Source organism: Salmo trutta, chromosome 4 (assembly GCF_901001165.1).
Source record: "Salmo trutta chromosome 4, fSalTru1.1, whole genome shotgun sequence".
Lineage (NCBI taxonomy): Eukaryota > Metazoa > Chordata > Actinopteri > Salmoniformes > Salmonidae > Salmo > Salmo trutta.
The window spans coordinates 59522232-59545059 of record NC_042960.1 but is presented as its reverse complement, the minus strand read 5'-3'; the positions used below and the strand labels follow the sequence as shown (position 1 = coordinate 59545059).

At 46.2% G+C, this 22828-nt stretch overlaps 1 protein-coding gene and 1 long non-coding RNA gene across 3 annotated transcripts; both read left to right on the top strand.

Moving 5' to 3' along the window:
• The first annotated feature begins 8469 nt into the window (after window positions 1-8469).
• LOC115192741 (uncharacterized) lies at window positions 8470-9415 on the top strand. 2 transcript variants are annotated; one of them, XR_003877986.1, is made up of 4 exons: window positions 8470-8493; window positions 8786-8874; window positions 8995-9088; window positions 9388-9415. It is a non-coding gene; the product is annotated as an uncharacterized LOC115192741 (long non-coding RNA). The 2 variants fall into 2 exon arrangements; XR_003877985.1 differs by lacking the exon at window positions 9388-9415 and adding an exon at window positions 9176-9325.
• Window positions 9416-18220: 8805 nt separating this feature from the next.
• On the top strand, window positions 18221-22621 carry LOC115193056 (peroxisomal succinyl-coenzyme A thioesterase-like). The gene is made up of 7 exons (XM_029752038.1): window positions 18221-18238; window positions 20442-20618; window positions 20909-20997; window positions 21117-21210; window positions 21512-21592; window positions 21713-21854; window positions 22103-22621. Exons 1-7 carry the CDS (start codon window positions 18221-18223, stop codon window positions 22231-22233), a joined length of 732 nt encoding a protein of 243 aa, XP_029607898.1. The 3' UTR covers window positions 22234-22621.
• The last annotated feature ends 207 nt before the right edge of the window (window positions 22622-22828 follow it).

Below are 22828 nucleotides of genomic sequence, written 5' to 3'. Positions count from 1 at the left end.
GGAGTTTCAGGTGTCTCCGGAAGGTGGTGATTGACTCCGCTGTCCTGGCGTCGTGAGGGAGCTTGTTCCACCATTGGGGTGCCAGAGCAGCGAACAGTTTTGATTGGGCTGAGCGGGAACTGTGCTTCCGCAGAGGTAGGGAGGCGAGCAGGCCAGAGGTGGATGAACGCAGTGCCCTTCTTTGGGTGTAGGGACTGATCAGAGCCTGAAGGTACGGAGGTCCCGTTCCCCTCACAGCTCTGTAGGCAAGCACCATGGTCTTGTAGCAGATGCGAGCTTCAACTGGAAGCCAGTGGAGTGTGCGGAGGAGCGGGGTGACGTGAGAGAACTTGGGAAGGTTGAACACCAGATGGGCTGTGGCGTTCTGGATGAGTTGTAGGGGTTTAATGGCACAGGCAGGGAGCCCCTTCCAACAGCGAGTTGCAGTAATCCAGACGGGAGATGACAAGTTCCTGGATTAGGACCTGCGCCGCTTCCTGTGTGAGGCAGGGTCGTACTATGCGAATGTTGTAGAGCATGAACCTACAGGATCGGGTCACCGCCTTGATGTTAGCGGAGAATGACAGGGTGTTGTCCAGGGTCACGCCAAGGCTCTTAGCACTCTGGGAGGACGACACAATGGAGTTGTCAACTGTGATGGCGAGATCATGGAACGGGCAGTCCTTCCCCGGGAGGAAGAGCAGCTCCGTCTTGCCGAGGTTCAGCTTGATGTGGTGATCCGTCATCCACACTGATATGTCTGCCAGACATGCAGAGATGCGATTCGTCACATGGTTATCAGAAGGGGGAAAGGAGAAGATTAATTGTGTGTCGTCTGCGTAGCAGATAGGAGAGACCATGTGAGGATATGACAGAGCCAAGTGACTTGGTGCATAGCGAGAATAGGAGAGGGCCTAGAACTGAGCCCTGGGGGACACCAGTGGTGAGAGCACGTGGTGCGGAGACAGATTCTCGCCACGCCACCTGGTAGGAGCGACCTGTCAGGTAGGACGCAATCCAAGAGTGAGCCACGCCGGAGATGCCCAACTCGGAGAAGGTGGAGAGGAGGATCTGATGGTTCACAGTATCAAAGGCAGCAAATAGGTCTAGAAGGATGAGAGCAGAGGAGAGAGAGTTAGCTTTAGCAGTGCGGAGAGCCTCCGTGACACAGAGAAGAGCAGTCTCAGTTGAATGACCAGTCTTGAAACCTGACTGATTTGGATCAAGAAGGTCATTCTGAGAGAGATAGCAAGAGAGCTGGCCAAGGACGGCACGCTCAAGAGTTTTGGAGAGAAAAGAAAGAAGGGATACTGGTCTGTAGTTGTTGACATCGGAGGGATCGAGTGTAGGTTTTTTGAGAAGGGGTGCAACTCTCGCTCTCTTGAAGACGGAAGGGACGTAGCCAGCGGTCAAGGATGAGTTGATGAGCGAGGTGAGGTAAGGGAGAAGGTCTCCGGAAATGGTCTGGAGGAGAGAGGAGGGGATGTTGGTTGTTGGGCGGCCGGCCGTCACAAGTCGCAAGATTTCATCTGGAGAGAAAGGGGAGAAAGAGGTCAAAGCATAGGGTAGGGCAATGTGAGCAGGACCAGCGGTGTCGTTCGACTTAACTGATCGTCTTTGGTCTGCAGCATGTTGAGTAGAACATTGTTACTTTAAGTAGCGTTCAACAAAACTGCATGCATGTTATCAGAAAGAGCGCGCCTGTTTGTAGATAACTCGTTAGATTTATCTAGTTTGGCGTGGACTTGATCGTATTTAGTTTTGGCTGAATTGAGTTGTTCCTGTAGCATACGATTTGTTCCTGTAGAAAATAATTTGTTGAAGAGTTTGTGCTTGTTCATCATCATAGGTTTTTGCAATTACATTTAATTTTCAGTTTCCAAACACATTTCCGTAGCTAGAATAATTTTTCCCTTTTCTGCATTTGTCAATGGTTTCCGGGTTCTATCCACCTGTCCCTTTATGTTTACCGTTACCTGCTCGTGATTCAGCTGTGCACTGCGGTATTGGACTGATGCCAATCTCGGATGGCAAGACATCAGGGCTAGACTGGAGAGAACCTTTACGAGGCCTGCGCCCGACGGTTGATTTTGGAGAGCGTTGTGTGCCATGTCTGCTGTTTTTCCGCTAATGGCATAATTAGGGTTGGTATCGCTGCTGAGGTCAGAGATCAATCCATTTATGGGTGGAGGTTCACTAATTAGCAGGCGGGTGGGGACTACCCCTTCTGATAGCTTGCACATTATTAGAACATTTGAAAGGAAAACTGTTATTCCTCATTTTCCAAAGTTTGGTTTTGGAATACGTTGGAAGCTGCAAAGACGATTTTAATCTATTTATAGACGTTAATGAACCATCAGTACTGTACTAGTAATGTGGGAGTTGGACATGAATGAATTTGCAAAAGCAAATTAATCAATGATTAGGATTAATCATACCTGGATAGGCTATCGGGGAATTAAACTTTAATTAACCTGGGAAGTTGTTCATCTAGGTTACTATTGAAAAGTTTTAAAATGTCTCATTTAATTGGAAGAACCTAAAAAGGTATGTTTGACAATTTAACCTATTAAATTGAATGAGACGATGATATCCTATCTATTGGGATTGTCTGGATTATCATAAAAGTGTCGCCAGTAGTTTAAATGTTAGGTATCATTCACCACTAGGTTCATCTCTCCCTAAGGCCGAAGCCACGTGGGATTCCCGCTGGAGGCGGGACATCCGTCAGTAATGAGGTTTGAGTTTGAGTTTATTTTATTTTTACAGGGACAGTGCACATTAATCAATGTTTCAGTAAAAGTGCCGGTTTTATCTAGCCGAGTGAGTGAGAGAGAGAGAGCGAGAGAGACTTTTTAGACTTTTGGTCTTTCTTTAATGGAACATTCTCATTTCATTTAAACCCCCCCCCCCCCCCCCCCCCCCCCTTAAAAATAAAACCCCAAAATATATCCTGTACTGCATACATGTACCATACTTACCTTTCCAGCTACCACATGATACAAACCAACATCACAATACCCAAAACAATACCCACTCCTACAACCGTATATCCAAAACATCTTCCCCAGCTATACAGACAGCCCCCCAACACACCATATCTCCTTAAACATCTCAACAATATTTATCATTTTATAGAACTCAAACTCAACCCTAAGGCGCGCTGAGACCATCCCATTAAACAATAGTAAAGGGTCTATTATCCCCCCACCTTTGACCCTGTTCCTCTTTGTTAGCCAAATTGCTAACTTTGCCTGAGCAAACAGAAAATTCAACAAAACACATTTGGCCTTCTCCTTACTCGAATACCTGTATTCCATTATAAACACCCCAACAGTAAAAACCACCCCCAACCTCTCACACAGACATTCCAACAGAGACATTAATGGCATTAACCTGGTGCACAAAGAAAACACATGAATCACAGTTTCTTTCATTTTACAGAAAGGACACCCCTGCCCGACTCCCGGTGCCAACCAGCTGTTAGTGGCCAGGGCTCCATGAAGAACTCTCCACTGGAGATCCATTGACCTCTTTGGTACTGGGGGTTTGTAAAGCCCCCTCCATCTAAAACCCACCATACTCTCCTCCCCACATACCCCCTGCCACTGATGTGCCCTCACTCCTTTTCGGCTTCTAATGTTCCTAACCTTAACGCAGAGGTTGTAGAGGGCTTTACCTCCCAACCCCTTCAAACTCCCCCAGGCTCGGAGTGTTAAAATCTAACAAGTCCTCCAGACCCCCTTGCCAGTCTCCAGTCTCTGCCGTCACCTGCAGTGGCGGAAACAGTGGTGGCACCTCTCCCTTTGGCCGCTCAAACATCCCCCTTACCGGCTCAGAAAGTGCCTCCTGGACCTCCTCCAGGAATCTCTCCAGCAGCCTAAGAGACGTTATTCCTGTTTGTTGTGCCAAGACGTCCAGGGTTTTCCACCCCTCCTCTCCCAGCAGTCTCAGGTCACCCAGCCTTTGTAAACCCGCTGCCATCAGTTGCCTCTGCAGGGTGGCCGACTGAACCGATCTCAAAGGGATGGCTGGGTTGTGGAAGATAGGCTCCTCCCACACCCAGAGCCCAGGCTCCACACCCCCTTCTCGTGTGGGCCTTAGCAGCTGCCAGGCCCTCAGCATTGCAGAGTAGAAATCTGAGAGACCTGCTGTAGTCAGCCTCTCCAGCTTCATGAGGAACAGCTGCCGGTCCAACCCTAATCCGCCAGCTCTACTCAGCAGCGTGCATGCTGGTTCCCTCCAGCCAACATCAGTATGGTACAGCAGTCTCTGCACCGCCTTTAGCCGGAAGGCAGCCATCCTGCCCTCTAGTTCCACTAGGCCCTGTCCTCCTTTGTGGACGGTCATGTACAACACTGCCGCCCTCAGCCAGTGATGGCCCGACCAGAAGAAGTCCACCAGCTTGCGTTGCAGGTCTGCGAGGCAAACTGGCGGGGGGGAGGGGGCGGGGGGTTGAGGACAGCCAGTTTATGCCACAGGAAAGATGCCACCAGGTTGTTAATTATCAGCACCCTCCCTCTATATGACACTTGGGACAGGAGCCACCTCCACCTGGCCAGTCTTGACACCACTGCATGTGACAGCCCCTCCCAGTTCTTCCTGACCCACTTCTCTGAGCCCAGGTAGGAGGAGGAGCCCTATCCCCCCATGCCCCACATTACAGAGCTTTGCTCTTGCCCCAGTTTACCTTAGCTAATGAAGCTCCCTCGTACACCTTCAGACTGGTCTCTAGTGCCTGCATATCTTGACCATCACAGAAACATCATCTGCATATGCTGACACTGCTATTCCTGTCACCACATCCATGCCTGTCCAGCACACTCCCTGCAGTCTCCTGCGTAGCAGTCCTAAAAAAGACTCAATGGCAAATGTGTATAACTGCCCAGATAGAGGGTATCCTTGTCTAATGCCCCGTCTCACTTAGACTGGCCTACTGAGCCCCCCTCCCACCTTAACCATACATGACGCCCCAGCATACAACAGCTTCACACGTCAAAAAACTCTCCCCAAACCCAAACATTACATTGAACAGATACTCATGGTCCACTCTATCAAAAGCCTTCTCTTGATCTAAAGAGACCAGTCCAAAGTTGACATTAGAACCTCTCGACAAGTCCAACAGGTCCCTAATTAAGAACAAGTTGTCTGTGATTGAGCGTCCCGGTACACAATATGTTTGGTCCTTATGTACTATCGAGTCCAAATGGGACTTCAGTCTGTTAGAGAGGACCTTGGCAAATATCTTGTAGTCCGCACAGAGTAATGCCACAGGCCTCCAGTTCTTAAGTTCACACAAGTCCTCTTTTTTTGGCAGGAGAGTCAGAGCCTCCCGACGGCAGCTCATAGGCAACTCTCCTACCCCGACGCATTCAGGCAACACGCAGAAGAAGTCCTGTCCAATTATTCCCCAGAATTCTTATAAAACTCCACTGGGAGTTCATCAACCCCCGGTGCACGACCGGGGGACATCTGGGTTACGGCCTCTGCCAGTTCATGGACAACAGAGGAATGTCCATTTCATCCCTCTGTGCCAGAGAGAGCTTAGGGAGTTCTGCAAACAAGACCTGAGCACACATAGGATCACACACTTCTGCCCTATACAACTCAGTATAAAACTCCACAGTCTGCTCCCGCATCTCACCCACCACAGAGGTCACCTGCCCATCAGACAGCCGTAGACAATGCATACCCTTGTCTTCACTGCTCTGTCTTTCCAAACCAAAGAAGAAGGAGCAGGGAGCATCCATCTCCTTGAGCATGTAGAACCTAGCTCTTACAAGTGCTCCCTTTGCTTTAACCTGGAAAAAAACAGCCCAGGTCCCTACGTAGTTCAGCTAAATTAGCCTGGAGGCTTATATTGCCTTGCCCCACCATCTCTACCTCCATCTTGCTAAAACAACGCTCTAGTTCCCCCAATACTCTCCTAGCCTCTGAGGATGAGAGAGCTGTGTACTGTTAACAGAAAAGTCAAATTTGGACTTTCCCCACATCCCACCATTGACTCAGAGACTCATACTCCTCTCTTCGCTGCCCCCCACCCTTCCCAAATAGTCTGGAAACCTGAGCAAAAAGTGGCATCTTGTAAGAGCTTTACATTTAACTTCCAATAAGATGCCTCCCGGGATCCTGGTGAAGTAGACAGCCGAGCCATGGTTATGTGATGATCGGAAAAACCCCACCGGGAGAATGGTAGCGCCCAACAGCCTATTGCTCCGATTCCTAGACATGTAAAACCGATCAAGTCGTGCTGCACTCACCCTAGCCCCAAAAACCTTCACCCATGTATACTGTCTTGTGTTTGGATGTTTAGATCTCCAAACATCCACTAGGTCGAACTGATTAATGATGTCCCTTAACACTCCCACTAACACTGAATGAGGCTCCTCGCCATTTCTGTCTTTTGTAAAATCCGTTGTACAGTTCCAGTCTCCTCCGACCCCCAGCGTCTCCTCAGGCGCTACCTGTGAGAGTTCCTGTCTAAGACTCCCAAATAGAACCCCGCTTTCCCTCCCTGTATTAGGCGCATACACATTTATAAGACAAAACCCATGTTGTTAATTTCTGCTTTAACAACAAGCAGCCTACCTTTGAGGAGCAAACTTTTACAGACGGACCCGGTGCAAAAAGGACTGCTACCCCTGCACTAAGATTGTCCCATGGCTCAACACACTTGCCCCTTTCCACCAGAGCCCCCAATCGACTTCATGCAACACATCACTTTGTGTCTCCTGCAGAAACAACACCTGTACTTTTTTTTGTTTCACATATTCACCCAACACACTCCTCTTTCCCGCATCTCTGGCGCCATTTATATTGAGCGAGCCTATCCGAAGAGTCTCCATAAGAAGTGGGAGAAAAGCCAGCAGAGAAGAGACCAATAGCAAAGCTCAAAAAGCCCCAGTGTCAGAAAGAAACTATATATCTAAACAGTGTCTGAAGGTAAACCTTTACACACTGTTGTGAGCCACTTCCTCAACCTAAACCGTTTCTGGGTGAGAGGACACCATGCTCCTCATTTTTCATAGCATGTTGTACTGATCTTACACATTTTCTCGGATCAGAAAAAAAAAGCCACAAGATTAACTTTTTTCCCCTTGGTCTCATTCAGGAACCTTGTCAGTTCTCTCAACGTGTACTTAGACCCCTCTGCTTGACTGGCTGTCAGCTCCGGGCCCATGAAGAGGAGTCTGAAAAAATAACTCCTCATCCTCTTCCTCAGACTCACTTTCCTCCTCATCTCTATCTCCCACCCTGACCACCTGCCCTTCTCCCACCCTGACCATCCCCCACAGCAACAGGCAAAGTTTCCATGGTGCCTTTGACCACACCCTTTTTCCTTTTCCGCTTGACACCCTCCTCCTCCCCCCCTAGTCTCTTACACTTCCCCACTATACTCTCCTCATCCACTAGCATAACCTGACTAGACCCAGCATCATCTACACCACCCTCCATAGCATAACTAGGCCCAGCCTCCGCTACCCCACCATCTCTAGCCTGACTAGACCCAGCCTCAGCTACCCCACCATCTCTAGCCTGACTAGGCCCAGCCTCATCTACAACACCATCCCTGGCATGACTTGGCCCAGCCTCTGCTGTCTGCATCTCATTACCCCCTGCAATTTGACCTCGATTTCCCCCAGTGGCGCTTGTACCCTCACTTTGTCTATGGCCTTTATGTGGGCACGCAAAGCTCTTATGCCCCAAATCCCCACACTCAAAACACCGTAGACTATCTGTGCTGGCAAACCCTGCATAGAGCCCCTCCCCATGCCTCACTTTAAAATGCACATTTAGCTGTTGCTCATTGTTGTTCAGAAACATAAACATTTGCCTCCGGAACGAAACAACGTGCTTAACGGCATCTGTCTGAAAACCTGCCGACAGTACTCGAAAACCACTAGCAAACTTACCAAAACGTGTGTGTGTGTGTGTGTTTTATACACAAACAAACAACCATAATACCTGTGGTTGTTTGTTTGCTAGCTTGAATCCTTACTGCACCCAATCAGTACTTAATTAAGGCCTTTGGAATCAGGTCAGAGTGTTCCATGAAGGTGGATATCAGCACACTCACCACCATGCTGTCTCACCATGCTGTCTCATGTAGCACCGGGAAATAAAAGTCCCATGCATCAGATAATTGTTAAATATGAACCCATACCCCCCACACACAATTACCTCTGCATGTCTTATGTCAACATTTCTATCTGAGACTTGTCTTAATCTACAGTATATATTGTCTGGAGAAAATGTTGATGAATGCAGACATATTGGTGAATTTGCTCATACGAAAGATTGAGCAAGTTTGTATGCTGCTAAAGACTGATGAAAGAATCCCAAGGACTTTGAGAACAACTCTCATACATATTGTACATCTATTCTCATCTCAGAATGCTTTCAGACTACTGCAGGATCACCCTCTAGTGGCCACTGACAGAATTGCTCTACTTGGCATTTCCGCTGCTGTCCCAGTGGTTCTATCCATCACCCGCCTACTCAAAAACTGTAAAGGTAAGTCCCTATGCAACTCTGTCATTTTTTTGATTTCGTGAATAAACACATATACATATTTGCTTGCACCAGACCAAAATGTCCCCGAAATACTCACCATCATTGAGTATGCGTATGTTTGGGAATATCACAAAGTTACTTGCCACATTAATATCAGAGAAAAGTTGCATTGTTGTCTATCAGTCCTTTTATTGTGTATATCTGTTTCTCTGTCAGGAACATTTGTAGCCATTAACACATAAAATGTTAGTATTATTATTACGATGACTAAATCTCTGTCTACTCCTTTTAGCCAAGATGTTGTGTGTGCATCAGTGGCACCCATACTGGCCGAATTGGAGCCACCCAGTCCATTGCAGAAGCCTATAGTAGGATAGAAAAGTGGAGTTGATACTTAATGTTTTAATTTATGTGTGTCTCTTTACATAGCCAACTTTTTTAAAGAAGAAAAGTACTGTTTGACTTGGTTAAAGGGCATTACCTTTGCCCTTGCGTTTGCAGACTGTACAAAAAGGCCTGTCGATATGAGAAGAATCACATCATCGGGAGGGACGTTCTTTTACCTATTCCAGAAGATATAGACCTGAAAGTGGAAGTAAGATATCTGTTATGTACAGGAAAGACCCTTCAGTCCTCTGCTCTTGTTTGGATGATTGTAGTGAGGGAAATGTATCCCACACAGGAGGACAGGATGATAAGGAGCTCTAAAAGATTACGCTGGAGAACTCAACCAATACTGGGAACAGTTTCACACTTTCTCCAGTCCTATCATGATCCTCCAGTATCTCACAAGATTGAGGGCTCAGAAGTATTGTTGTGTCTGTCAATATTCAATGTTTCCTAAATGGCTATTAATCTGTTCAGTTCAGCTCATTTGTTTTATTCTGTCCTCAGATGGGGAGGATAACATGTCCTCTGCTGCGGTTGTTGGACAAGATGATCAGAGTAACGCCACTGTCGAATCAGCTGATGATGTGAGTTACTGTATGCATCATAAATGCTGTTTAAATACAAAAGAACAATGAGTTGAGAAGTCCTTTTAGAGAAAATATGAAATGATCCTCGTACTAATCTCCATCCTTTTCTCCTCCTCAGATGAAGCAGATGATGAGAGAGCAGGGAACAGTAACCTGCTGCCACTCTGTCCTACCCTGGGTCTGGTCACCTGATTGAAATGGTCCGTATAGTCCCCACTGCAAGGTTTCATCCTTTCTGATGCCGATAAGCAGAGAGAGAGGTGCCTTTCGGAAGTCCTGATCATTCATGTAGACAAGTCTGTGCATAATTAGTTATTGTGCTTTGCCACACCTGATTCAACTAGTCAAGGAATCATCAACCTACAGTTCTATGTTCTTATTATGTTAAGTAAGGCTATTTTATGTTACTTGAACATACCAGTAATTCATATAGGTCTACATTACACAGTCATAAGAATACCATGTCTCAAATGTGTTAAATCTAAAAGCAGTCATTCCAACTTGTTGCAGTGTTGGCGCTGTGGGGAGGCATCACCAAACCTCACGCTGTCGCACAGGAAGACTCATGGGAGAAGATTCTAGGTTTTCTGCGAGAGCATCTCTGTCACAGTGTCAAACCCCATGTTCAGTCAAGATTGTGAGCATTGTCTTACGTGAGGTGGCGTCACTACTATGCATGGGAGAAGGTTTTCTCCGAGAGCATCTCTTCCAGAGCCTTGAACCACAGTCTGGATTTTGAGTTCATCAACATACTGTAGAACAAAATATGCTGAATTGATATTAAGATAGTACAACCCCAGATGCAGTGGAAGTGTACCACAGCAATCAACCGCCACCTTGAATCATGATAACAATGAAACATTTATTCACACAGATCTCAACTTACTTTTTATAGTCCTTTAAGTACAACTCATGTCACTGAATTCAACATCTATTGTTACCGTACTTATTAAGAATGATAAAATGTACTAATTTCTTCCTGATTTCAAATATGCTTATTGACACCCTGTTATTAATGTGTTAAACTACAGTATAACTATATGACTGATTAGTTGATATTGATGCCATAAAAACATTGTTTTTTGCAATGTTATATTTTAGTGATTTAGCATACGCTCTTATCCAGAGGGAGTTACAGGATTCACGTGTTGACGCTGGAGAGACGAAGCAGGTGCGGGGAGTCAAACATTTAATAAAGAACGGGCATGGAACAAGACAGGAATAGCGTCAGCAAACTAATAATACAGACAAAAAAAACAATACTATGCAGCAGCGGGGAATAGAGCTGGGGAACTGACAAATATAAGGGAGGAAATGAACAGGTGATAAGTGAGTCCATGTGAGTCCAATAACGCTGATGCACGTGACGAGGGAAGGCAGGTGTGCGTGATGGATGGCAGGAGTGCATGATGCAGGGCAACCTGGGGCCCTCAAGTGCCAGGGGGAGGGAAAGAGCGGGAGCAGACGTGACACAGGAGCAATTAGGGTTAAGTGTCTTGCTCGAGGGCACATCGGCAGAATATCGGGATTCAGACCAACGACCGTTCAGGTACTGGTCAAACGCTCAGATCCGCCTGGCTACCTGAAAAAGTGTCACTTGCCACATCATCATGATAATGCGTTATGCTTCATATGATTTATTTTGCTTCATCATGATGATGTGGCAAGTGACACTTGCTTCTTCAAAATCCAATATCTTGAGAACTTGACTGCTGACATACAAAACATTTTCGGACTGTATCAACAGTGGACTAATGAAAAAAATTCAAAAATATAGTTTTTTGCGTGCATTTTTCCTTTAAGATCATGTCCAGTCATTAGCAGTTTAATTAACATAAAACAACAAAAATACAAAAACCCAGAAACATGATGCGCAACCATGTATATGTTTAGACAAAAAAAATAATCCTGCTTCTGTGGAACCAAAGACATTGTTTTATCCATGATGATATTTTGCAAAAACAATACATGGAAGCATTCAGTTACATTCTGCTGACATGCAAAACATTTTGGGACTATATTAACATTCAATAATGTAACAAATACCTAAATATTGTTTTGGTGTGGATTTTTCACTTACAATTTAAACACTTACAAATTTGTAACATATTGTACGTTTTGGAATTCTAACATATCATACGAATTGCAGGATTTTTATTTTTTCCAGGACGTAAGATATCATACAAAATGGATGGCGAAGTACACAATTGTGCAACATTTTTGTGGACCTGTTTTGGCTCGTGGTGCGTACTTTCAAAACTACTGGCTGAAATGATACAAAACCTTCATAACGCATCTTTTACTTTTCTGTATTTTATTCTGATCCCCATTAGCTGTTGCTGAAACAGCCACTACACTTCCTGGGGTCCACACAAAACATGACATAATACAGAACATCAATAGACAAGAACAGCTCAAGGACTGAGCACACAAATTTTAAATAAGAAAAATAGAAAGAAAAAAAAAGTTCCAAATGACAGTTACCCACACATTTACATTACATTTACGTCATTTAGCAGACCTCTTATCCAGAGCGACTTACAAATTGGGGCATTCACCTTATGATATCCAGTGGAACAACCACTTTACAATAGTACATCTATATCTTTTTTTGGGGGGGTGGGGGGTTAGAAGGATTACTTTATCCTATCCCAGGTATTCCTTAAAGAGGTGGAGTTTCAGGTGTCTCCGGAAGGTGGTGATTGACTCCGCTGTCCTGGCGTCGTGAGGGAGCTTGTTCCACCATTGGGGTGCCAGAGCAGCGAACAGTTTTGATTGGGCTGAGCGGGAAACTGTGCTTCCGCAGAGGTAGGGAGGCGAGCAGGCCAGAGGTGGATGAACGCAGTGCCCTTCTTTGGGTGTAGGGACTGATCAGAGCCTGAAGGTACGGAGGGTCCCGTTCCCCTCACAGCTCTGTAGGCAAGCACCATGGTCTTGTAGCAGATGCGAGCTTCAACTGGAAGCCAGTGGAGTGTGCGGAGGAGCGGGGTGACGTGAGAGAACTTGGGAAGGTTGAACACCAGATGGGCTGTGGCGTTCTGGATGAGTTGTAGGGGTTTAATGGCACAGGCAGGGAGCCCCTTCCAACAGCGAGGTTGCAGTAATCCAGACGGGAGATGACAAGTTCCTGGATTAGGACCTGCGCCGCTTCCTGTGTGAGGCAGGGTCGTACTATGCGAATGTTGTAGAGCATGAACCTACAGGATCGGGTCACCGCCTTGATGTTAGCGGAGAATGACAGGGTGTTGTCCAGGGTCACGCCAAGGCTCTTAGCACTCTGGGAGGACGCACACAATGGGAGTTGTCAACTGTGATGGCGAGATCATGGAACGGGCAGTCCTTCCCCGGGAGGAAGAGCAGCTCCGTCTTGCCGAGGTTCAGCTTGATGTGGTGATCCGTCATCCACACTGATATGTCTGCCAGACATGCAGAGATGCGATTCGTCACATGGTTATCAGAAGGGGGAAAGGAGAAGATTAATTGTGTGTCGTCTGCGTAGCAGATAGGAGAGACCATGTGAGGATATGACAGAGCCAAGTGACTTGGTGCATAGCGAGAATAGGAGAGGGCCTAGAACTGAGCCCTGGGGGACACCAGTGGTGAGAGCACGTGGTGCGGAGACAGATTCTCGCCACGCCACCTGGTAGGAGCGACCTGTCAGGTAGGACGCAATCCAAGAGTGAGCCACGCCGGAGATGCCCAACTCGGAGAAGGTGGAGAGGAGGATCTGATGGTTCACAGTATCAAAGGCAGCAAATAGGTCTAGAAGGATGAGAGCAGAGGAGGAGAGAGTTAGCTTTAGCAGTGCGGAGAGCCTCCGTGACACAGAGAAGAGCAGTCTCAGTTGAATGACCAGTCTTGAAACCTGACTGATTGGATCAAGAAGGTCATTCTGAGAGAGATAGCAAGAGAGCTGGCCAAGGACGGCACGCTCCAAGAGTTTTGGAGAGAAAAGAAAGAAGGGATACTGGTCTGTAGTTGTTGACATCGGAGGGGATCGAGTGTAGGTTTTTTGAGAAGGGGGTGCAACTCTCGCTCTCTTGAAGACGGAAGGGACGTAGCCAGCGGTCAAGGATGAGTTGATGAGCGAGGTGAGGTAAGGGAGAAGGTCTCCGGAAATGGTCTGGAGGAGAGAGGAGGGGATGTTGGTTGTTGGGCGGCCGGCCGTCACAGTCGCAAGATTTCATCTGAGAGAAAGGGGAGAAAGAGGTCAAAGCATAGGGGAGGGCAATGTGAGCAGGACCAGCGGTGTCGTTCGACTTAACTGATCGTCTTTGGTCTGCAGCATGTTGAGTAGAACATTGTTACTTTAAGTAGCGTTCAACAAAACTGCATGCATGTTATCAAGAAAGAGCGCGCCTGTTTGTAGATAACTCGTTAGATTTATCTAGTTTGGCGTGGACTTGATCGTATTTAGTTTTGGCTGAATTGAGTTGTTCCTGTAGCATACGATTTTGTTCCTGTAGAAAATAATTTGTTGAAGAGTTTGTGCTTGTCATCATCATAGGTTTTTGCAATTACATTTAATTTTTCAGTTTCCAAACACATTTCCGTAGCTAGAATAATTTTTCCCTTTTCTGCATTTGTCAATGGTTTCCGGGTTCTATCCACCTGTCCCTTTATGTTTACCGTTACCTGCTCGTGATTCAGCTGTGCACTGCGGTATTGGACTGATGCCAATCTCGGATGGCAAGACATCAGGGCTAGACTGGAGAGAACCTTTACGAGGCCTGCGCCCGACGGTTGATTTTGGAGAGCGTTGTGTGCCATGTCTGCTGTTTTTCCGCTAATGGCATAATTAGGGTTGGTATCGCTGCTGAGGTCAGAGATCAATCCATTTATGGGTGGAGGTTCACTAATTAGCAGGCGGGTGGGGACTACCCCTTCTGATAGCTTGCACATTATTAGAACATTTGAAAGGAAAACTGTTATTCCTCATTTTCCAAAGTTTGTTTTGGAATACGTTGGAAGCTGCAAAGACGATTTTAATCTATTTATAGACGTTAATGAACCATCAGTACTGTACTAGTAATGTGGGAGTTGGACATGAATGAATTTGCAAAAGCAAATTAATCAATGATTAGGATTAATCATACCTGGATAGGCTATCGGGGAATTAAACTTTAATTAACCTGGAAGTTGTTCATCTAGGTTACTATTGAAAGTTTAAAATGTCTCATTTAATTGGAAGAACCTAAAAAGGTATGTTTGACAATTTAACCTATTAAATTGAATGAGACGATGATATCCTATCTATTGGGATTGTCTGGATTATCATAAAAGTGTCGCCAGTAGTTTTAAATGTTAGGTATCATTCACCACTAGGTTCATCTCTCCCTAAGGCCGAAGCCACGTGGGATTCCCGCTGGAGGCGGGACATCCGTCAGTAATGAGGTTTGAGTTTGAGTTTATTTTATTTTTACAGGGGACAGTGCACATTAATCAATGTTTCAGTAAAAGTGCCGGTTTTATCTAGCCGAGTGAGTGAGAGAGAGAGAGCGAGAGAGACTTTTTAGACTTTGGTCTTTCTTTAATGGAACATTCTCATTTCATTTAAACCCCCCCCCCCCCCCCTAAAAATAAAACCCCAAAATATATCCTGTACTGCATACATGTACCATACTTACTTCAGCTACCACATGATACAAACCAACATCACAATACCCAAACAATACCCACTCCTACAACCGTATATCCAAAACATCTTCCCCAGCTATACAGACAGCCCCCCAACACACCATATCTCCTTAAACATCTCAACAATATTTATCATTTATAGACTCAAACTCAACCCTAAGGCGCGCTGAGACCATCCCATTAAACAATAGTAAGGGTCTATTATCCCCCCACCTTTGACCCTGTTCCTCTTTGTTAGCCAAATTGCTAACTTTGCCTGAGCAAACAGAAAATTCAACAAAACACATTTGGCCTTCTCCTTACTCGAATACCTGTATTCCATTATAAACACCCCAACAGTAAAAACCACCCCCAACCTCTCACACAGACATTCCAACAGAGACATTAATGGCATTAACCTGGTGCACAAAGAAACACATGAATCACAGTTTCTTTCATTTTACAGAAAGGACACCCCTGCCCGACTCCCGGTGCCAACCAGCTGTTAGTGGCCAGGGCTCCATGAAGAACTCTCCACTGGAGATCCATTGACCTCTTTGGTACTGGGGGTTTGTAAAGCCCCCTCCATCTAAACCCACCATACTCTCCTCCCCACATACCCCCTGCCACTGATGTGCCCTCACTCCTTTTCGGCCTTCTAATGTTCCTAACCTTAACGCAGAGGTTGTAGAGGGCTTTACCTCCCAACCCCTTCAAACTCCCCCAGGCTCGGAGTGTAAAATCTAACAAGTCCTCCAGACCCCCTTGCCAGTCTCCAGTCTCTGCCGTCACCTGCAGTGGCGGAAACAGTGGTGGCACCTCTCCCTTTGGCCGCTCAAACATCCCCCTTACCGGCTCAGAAAGTGCCTCCTGGACCTCCTCCAGGAATCTCTCCAGCAGCCTAAGAGACGTTATTCCTGTTTGTTGTGCCAAGACGTCCAGGGTTTTCCACCCCTCCTCTCCCAGCAGTCTCAGGTCACCCAGCCTTTGTAAACCCGCTGCCATCAGTTGCCTCTGCAGGGTGGCCGACTGAACCGATCTCAAAGGGATGGCTGGGTTGTGGAAGATAGGCTCCTCCCACACCCAGAGCCCAGGCTCCACACCCCCTTCTCGTGTGGGCCTTAGCAGCTGCCAGGCCCTCAGCATTGCAGAGTAGAAATCTGAGAGACCTGCTGTAGTCAGCCTCTCCAGCTTCATGAGGAACAGCTGCCGGTCCAACCCTAATCCGCCAGCTCTACTCAGCAGCGTGCATGCTGGTTCCCTCCAGCCAACATCAGTATGGTACAGCAGTCTCTGCACCGCCTTTAGCCGGAAGGCAGCCATCCTGCCCTCTAGTTCCACTAGGCCCTGTCCTCCTTTGTGGACGGTCATGTACAACACTGCCGCCCTCAGCCAGTGATGGCCCGACCAGAAGAAGTCCACCAGCTTGCGTTGCAGGTCTGCGAGCAAACTGGCGGGGGGGAGGGGGCGGGGGGTTGAGGACAGCCAGTTTATGCCACAGGAAAGATGCCACCAGGTTGTTAATTATCAGCACCCTCCCTCTATATGACACTTGGGACAGGAGCCACCTCCACCTGGCCAGTCTTGACACCACTGCATGTGACAGCCCCTCCCAGTTCTTCCTGACCCACTTCTCTGAGCCCAGGTAGGAGGAGGAGCCCTATCCCCCCATGCCCCACATTACAGAGCTTTGCTCTTGCCCCAGTTTACCTTAGCTAATGAAGCTCCCTCGTACACCTTCAGACTGGTCTCTAGTGCCTGCATATCTTGACCATCACAGAAACATCATCTGCATATGCTGACACTGCTATTCCTGTCACCACATCCATGCCTGTCCAGCACACTCCCTGCAGTCTCCTGCGTAGCAGTCCTAAAAAGACTCAATGGCAAATGTGTATAACTGCCCAGATAGAGGGTATCCTTGTCTAATGCCCCGTCTCACTTAGACTGGCCTACTGAGCCCCCCTCCCACCTTAACCATACATGACGCCCCAGCATACAACAGCTTCACACGTCAAAAAACTCTCCCCAAACCCAAACATTACATTGAACAGATACTCATGGTCCACTCTATCAAAAGCCTTCTCTTGATCTAAAGAGACCAGTCCAAAGTTGACATTAGAACCTCTCGACAAGTCCAACAGGTCCCTAATTAAGAACAAGTTGTCTGTGATTGAGCGTCCCGGTACACAATATGTTTGGTCCTTATGTACTATCGAGTCCAAATGGGACTTCAGTCTGTTAGAGAGGACCTTGGCAAATATCTTGTAGTCCGCACAGAGTAATGCCACAGGCCTCCAGTTCTTAAGTTCACACAAGTCCTCTTTTTTTGGCAGGAGAGTCAGAGCCTCCCGACGGCAGCTCATAGGCAACTCTCCTACCCCGACGCATTCAGGCAACACGCAGAAGAAGTCCTGTCCAATTATTCCCCAGAATTCTTTATAAAACTCCACTGGGAGTTCATCAACCCCCGGTGCACGACCGGGGGACATCTGGGTTACGGCCTCTGCCAGTTCATGGGACAACAGAGGAATGTCCATTTCATCCCTCTGTGCCAGAGAGAGCTTAGGGAGTTCTGCAAACAAGACCTGAGCACACATAGGATCACACACTTCTGCCCTATACAACTCAGTATAAAACTCCACAGTCTGCTCCCGCATCTCACCCACCACAGAGGTCACCTGCCCATCAGACAGCCGTAGACAATGCATACCCTTGTCTTCACTGCTCTGTCTTTCCAAACCAAAGAAGAAGGAGCAGGGAGCATCCATCTCCTTGAGCATGTAGAACCTAGCTCTTACAAGTGCTCCCTTTGCTTTAACCTGGAAAAAACAGCCCAGGTCTCTACGTAGTTCAGCTAAATTAGCCTGGAGGCTTATATTGCCTTGCCCCACCATCTCTTACCTCCATCTTGCTAAAACAACGCTCTAGTTCCCCCAATACTCTCCTAGCCTCTGAGGATGAGAGAGCTGTGTACTGTTAACAGAAAAGTCAAATTTGGACTTTCCCCACATCCCACCATTGACTCAGAGACTCATACTCCTCTCTTCGCTGCCCCCACCCTTCCCAAATAGTCTGGAAACCTGAGCAAAAAGTGGCATCTTGTAAGAGCTTTACATTTAACTTCCAATAAGATGCCTCCCGGGATCCTGGTGAAGTAGACAGCCGAGCCATGGTTATGTGATGATCGGAAAACCCCACCGGGAGAATGGTAGCGCCCAACAGCCTATTGCTCCGATTCCTAGACATGTAAAACCGATCAAGTCGTGCTGCACTCACCCTAGCCCCAAAAACCTTCACCCATGTATACTGTCTTGTGTTTGGATGTTTAGATCTCCAAACATCCACTAGGTCGAACTGATTAATGATGTCCCTTAACACTCCCACTAACACTGAATGAGGCTCCTCGCCATTTCTGTCTTTTGTAAAATCCGTTGTACAGTTCCAGTCTCCTCCGACCCCCAGCGTCTCCTCAGGCGCTACCTGTGAGAGTTCCTGTCTAAGACTCCCAAATAGAACCCCGCTTTCCCTCCCTGTATTAGGCGCATACACATTTATAAAGACAAAACCCATGTTGTTAATTTCTGCTTTAACAACAAGCAGCCTACCTTTGAGGAGCAAACTTTTACAGACGGACCCGGTGCAAAAAGGACTGCTACCCCTGCACTAAGATTTGTCCCATGGCTCAACACACTTGCCCCTTTCCACCAGAGCCCCCAATCGACTTCATGCAACACATCACTTTGTGTCTCCTGCAGAAACAACACCTGTACTTTTTTTTGTTTCACATATTCACCCAACACACTCCTCTTTCCCGCATCTCTGGCGCCATTTATATTGAGCGAGCCTATCCGAAGAGTCTCCATAAGAAGTGGGAGAAAAGCCAGCAGAGAAAGAGACCAATAGCAAAGCTCAAAAAGCCCCAGTGTCAGAAAGAAACTATATATCTAAACAGTGTCTGAAGGTAAACCTTTACACACTGTTGTGAGCCACTTCCTCAACCTAAACCGTTTCTGGGTGAGAGGACACCATGCTCCTCATTTTTCATAGCATGTTGTACTGATCTTACACATTTTCTCGGATCAGAAAAAAAAGCCACAAGATTAACTTTTTCCCCTTGGTCTCATTCAGGAACCTTGTCAGTTCTCTCAACGTGTACTTAGACCCCTCTGCTTGACTGGCTGTCAGCTCCGGGCCCATTGAAGAGGAGTCTGAAAAAAATAACTCCTCATCCTCTTCCTCAGACTCACTTTCCTCCTCATCTCTATCTCCCACCCTGACCACCTGCCCTTCTCCCACCCTGACCATCCCCCACAGCAACAGGCAAAGTTTCCATGGTGCCTTTGACCACACCCTTTTTCCTTTTCCGCTTGACACCCTCCTCCTCCCCCCCTAGTCTCTTACACTTCCCCACTATACTCTCCTCATCCACTAGCATAACCTGACTAGACCCAGCATCATCTACACCACCCTCCATAGCATAACTAGGCCCAGCCTCCGCTACCCCACCATCTCTAGCCTGACTAGACCCAGCCTCAGCTACCCCACCATCTCTAGCCTGACTAGGCCCAGCCTCATCTACAACACCATCCCTGGCATGACTTGGCCCAGCCTCTGCTGTCTGCATCTCATTACCCCCTGCAATTTGACCTCGATTTCCCCCAGTGGCGCTTGTACCCTCACTTTGTCTATGGCCTTTATGTGGGCACGCAAAGCTCTTATGCCCCAAATCCCCACACTCAAAACACCGTAGACTATCTGTGCTGGCAAACCCTGCATAGAGCCCCTCCCCATGCCTCACTTTAAAATGCACATTTAGCTGTTGCTCATTGTTGTTCAGAAACATAAACATTTGCCTCCGGAACGAAACAACGTGCTTAACGGCATCTGTCTGAAAACCTGCCGACAGTACTCGAAAACCACTAGCAAACTTACCAAAACGTGTGTGTGTGTGTGTGTTTTATACACAAACAAACAACCATAATACCTGTGGTTGTTTGTTTGCTAGCTTGAATCCTTACTGCACCCAATCAGTACTTAATTAAGGCCTTTGGAATCAGGTCAGAGTGTTCCATGAAGGTGGATATCAGCACACTCACCACCATGCTGTCTCACCATGCTGTCTCATGTAGCACCGGGAAATAAAAGTCCCATGCATCAGATAATTGTTAAATATGAACCCATACCCCCCACACACAATTACCTCTGCATGTCTTATGTCAACATTTCTATCTGAGACTTGTCTTAATCTACAGTATATATTGTCTGGAGAAAATGTTGATGAATGCAGACATATTGGTGAATTTGCTCATACGAAAGATTGAGCAAGTTTGTGCTGCTAAAGACTGATGAAAGAATCCCAAGGACTTTGAGAACAACTCTCATACATATTGTACATCTATCTCATCTCAGAATGCTTTCAGACTACTGCAGGATCACCCTCTAGTGGCCACTGACAGAATTGCTCTACTTGGCATTTCCGCTGCTGTCCCAGTGGTTCTATCCATCACCGCCTACTCAAAAACTGTAAAGGTAAGTCCCTATGCAACTCTGTCATTTTTTTGATTTCGTGAATAAACACATATACATATTTGCTTGCACCAGACCAAAATGTCCCCGAAATACTCACCATCATTGAGTATGCGTATGTTTGGGAATATCACAAAGTTACTTGCCACATTAATATCAGAGAAAAGTTGCATTGTTGTCTATCAGTCCTTTTATTGTGTATATATGTTTCTCTGTCAGGAACATTTGTAGCATTAACACATAAAATGTAGTATTATTATTACGATGACTAAATCTCTGTCTACTCCTTTTAGCCAAGATGTTGTGTGTGCATCAGTGGCACCCATACTGGCCGAATTGGAGCCACCCAGTCCATTGCAGAAGCCTATAGTAGGATAGAAAAGTGAGTTGATACTTAATGTTTTAATTTATGTGTGTCTCTTTACATAGCCAACTTTTTTAAAGAAGAAAAGTACTGTTTGACTTGGTTAAAGGGCATTACCTTTGCCCTTGCGTTTGCAGACTGTACAAAAAGGCCTGTCGATATGAGAAGAATCACATCATCGGGAGGGACGTTCTTTTACCTATTCCAGAAGATATAGACCTGAAAGTGGAAGTAAGATATCTGTTATGTACAGAAAGACCCTTCAGTCCTCTGCTCTTGTTTGGATGATTGTAGTGAGGGAAATGTATCCCACACAGGAGGACAGGATGATAAGGAGCTCTAAAAGATTACGCTGGAGAACTCAACCAATACTGGGAACAGTTTCACACTTTCTCCAGTCCTATCATGATCCTCCAGTATCTCACAAGATTGAGGGCTCAGAAGTATTGTTGTGTCTGTCAATATTCAATGTTTTCCTAAATGGCTATTAATCTGTTCAGTTCAGCTCCATTTTGTTTTATTCTGTCCTCAGATGGGGAGGATAACATGTCCTCTGCTGCTGGTTGTTGGACAAGATGATCAGAATAACGCCACTGTCGAATCAGCTGATGATGTGAGTTACTGTATGCATCATAAATGCTGTTTAAATACAAAAGAACAATGAGTTGAGAAGTCTTTTAGAGAAAATATGAAATTATCCTCGTACTAATCTCCATCCTTTTCTCCTCCTCAGATGAAGCAGATGATGGAGAGAGCAGGGAACAGTAACCTGCTGACCACTCTGTCCTACCCTGGAGCTGGTCACCTGATTGAAATGCCGTATAGTCCCCACTGCAAGCTTTCATCCTTTCTGATGCCGATAAGCAGAGAGAGAGGTGCCTTTTGGAAGTCTGATCATTCATGTAGACAATCTGTGCATAATTAGTTATTGTGCTTTGCCACACCTGATTCAACTAGTCAAGGAATCATCAACCTACAGTTCTATGTTCTTATTATGTTAAGTAAGGCTATTTTATGTTACTTGAACATACCAGTAAATTCATATAGGTCTACATTACACAGTCATAAGAATACCATGTCTCAAATGTGTTAAATCTAAAGCAGTCATTCCAACTTGTTGCAGTGTTGGCGCTGTGGGGAGGCATCACCAAACCTCACGCTGTCGCACAGGAAGACTCATGGGAGAAGATTCTAGGTTTTCTGCGAGAGCATCTCTGTCACAGTGTCAAACCCCATGTTCAGTCAAGATTGTGAGCATTGTCTTACGTGAGGTGGCGTCACTACTACGCATGGGAGAAGGTTTTCTCCGAGAGCATCTCTTCCAGAGTGTAGAACCACAGTCTGGATTTTGAGTTCATCAACATACTGTAGAACAAAAATATGCTGAATTGATATTAAGATAGTAACAACCCAGATGCAGTGGAAGTGTACCACAGCATCAACCGCCACCTTGAATCATGATAACAATGAAACATTTATTCACACAGATCTCAACTTACTTTTTAGTCCTTTAAGTACAACTCATGTCACTGAATTCAACATCTATTGTTACCGTACTTATTAAGAATGATAAAATGTACTAATTTCTTCCTGATTTCAAATATGCTTATTGACACCCTGTTATTAAATGTGTTAAACTACAGTAGAACTATATGACTGATTAGTTGATATTGATGCCATAAAAACATTTGTTTTTGCAAATGTTATATTTTAGTGATTTAGCATACGCTCTTATCCAGAGGGAGTTACAGGATTTCACGTGTTGACGCTGGAGAGACGAAGCAGGTACGGGGAGTCAAACATTTAATAAAGAACGGGCATGGAACAAGACAGGAATAGCGTCAGCAAA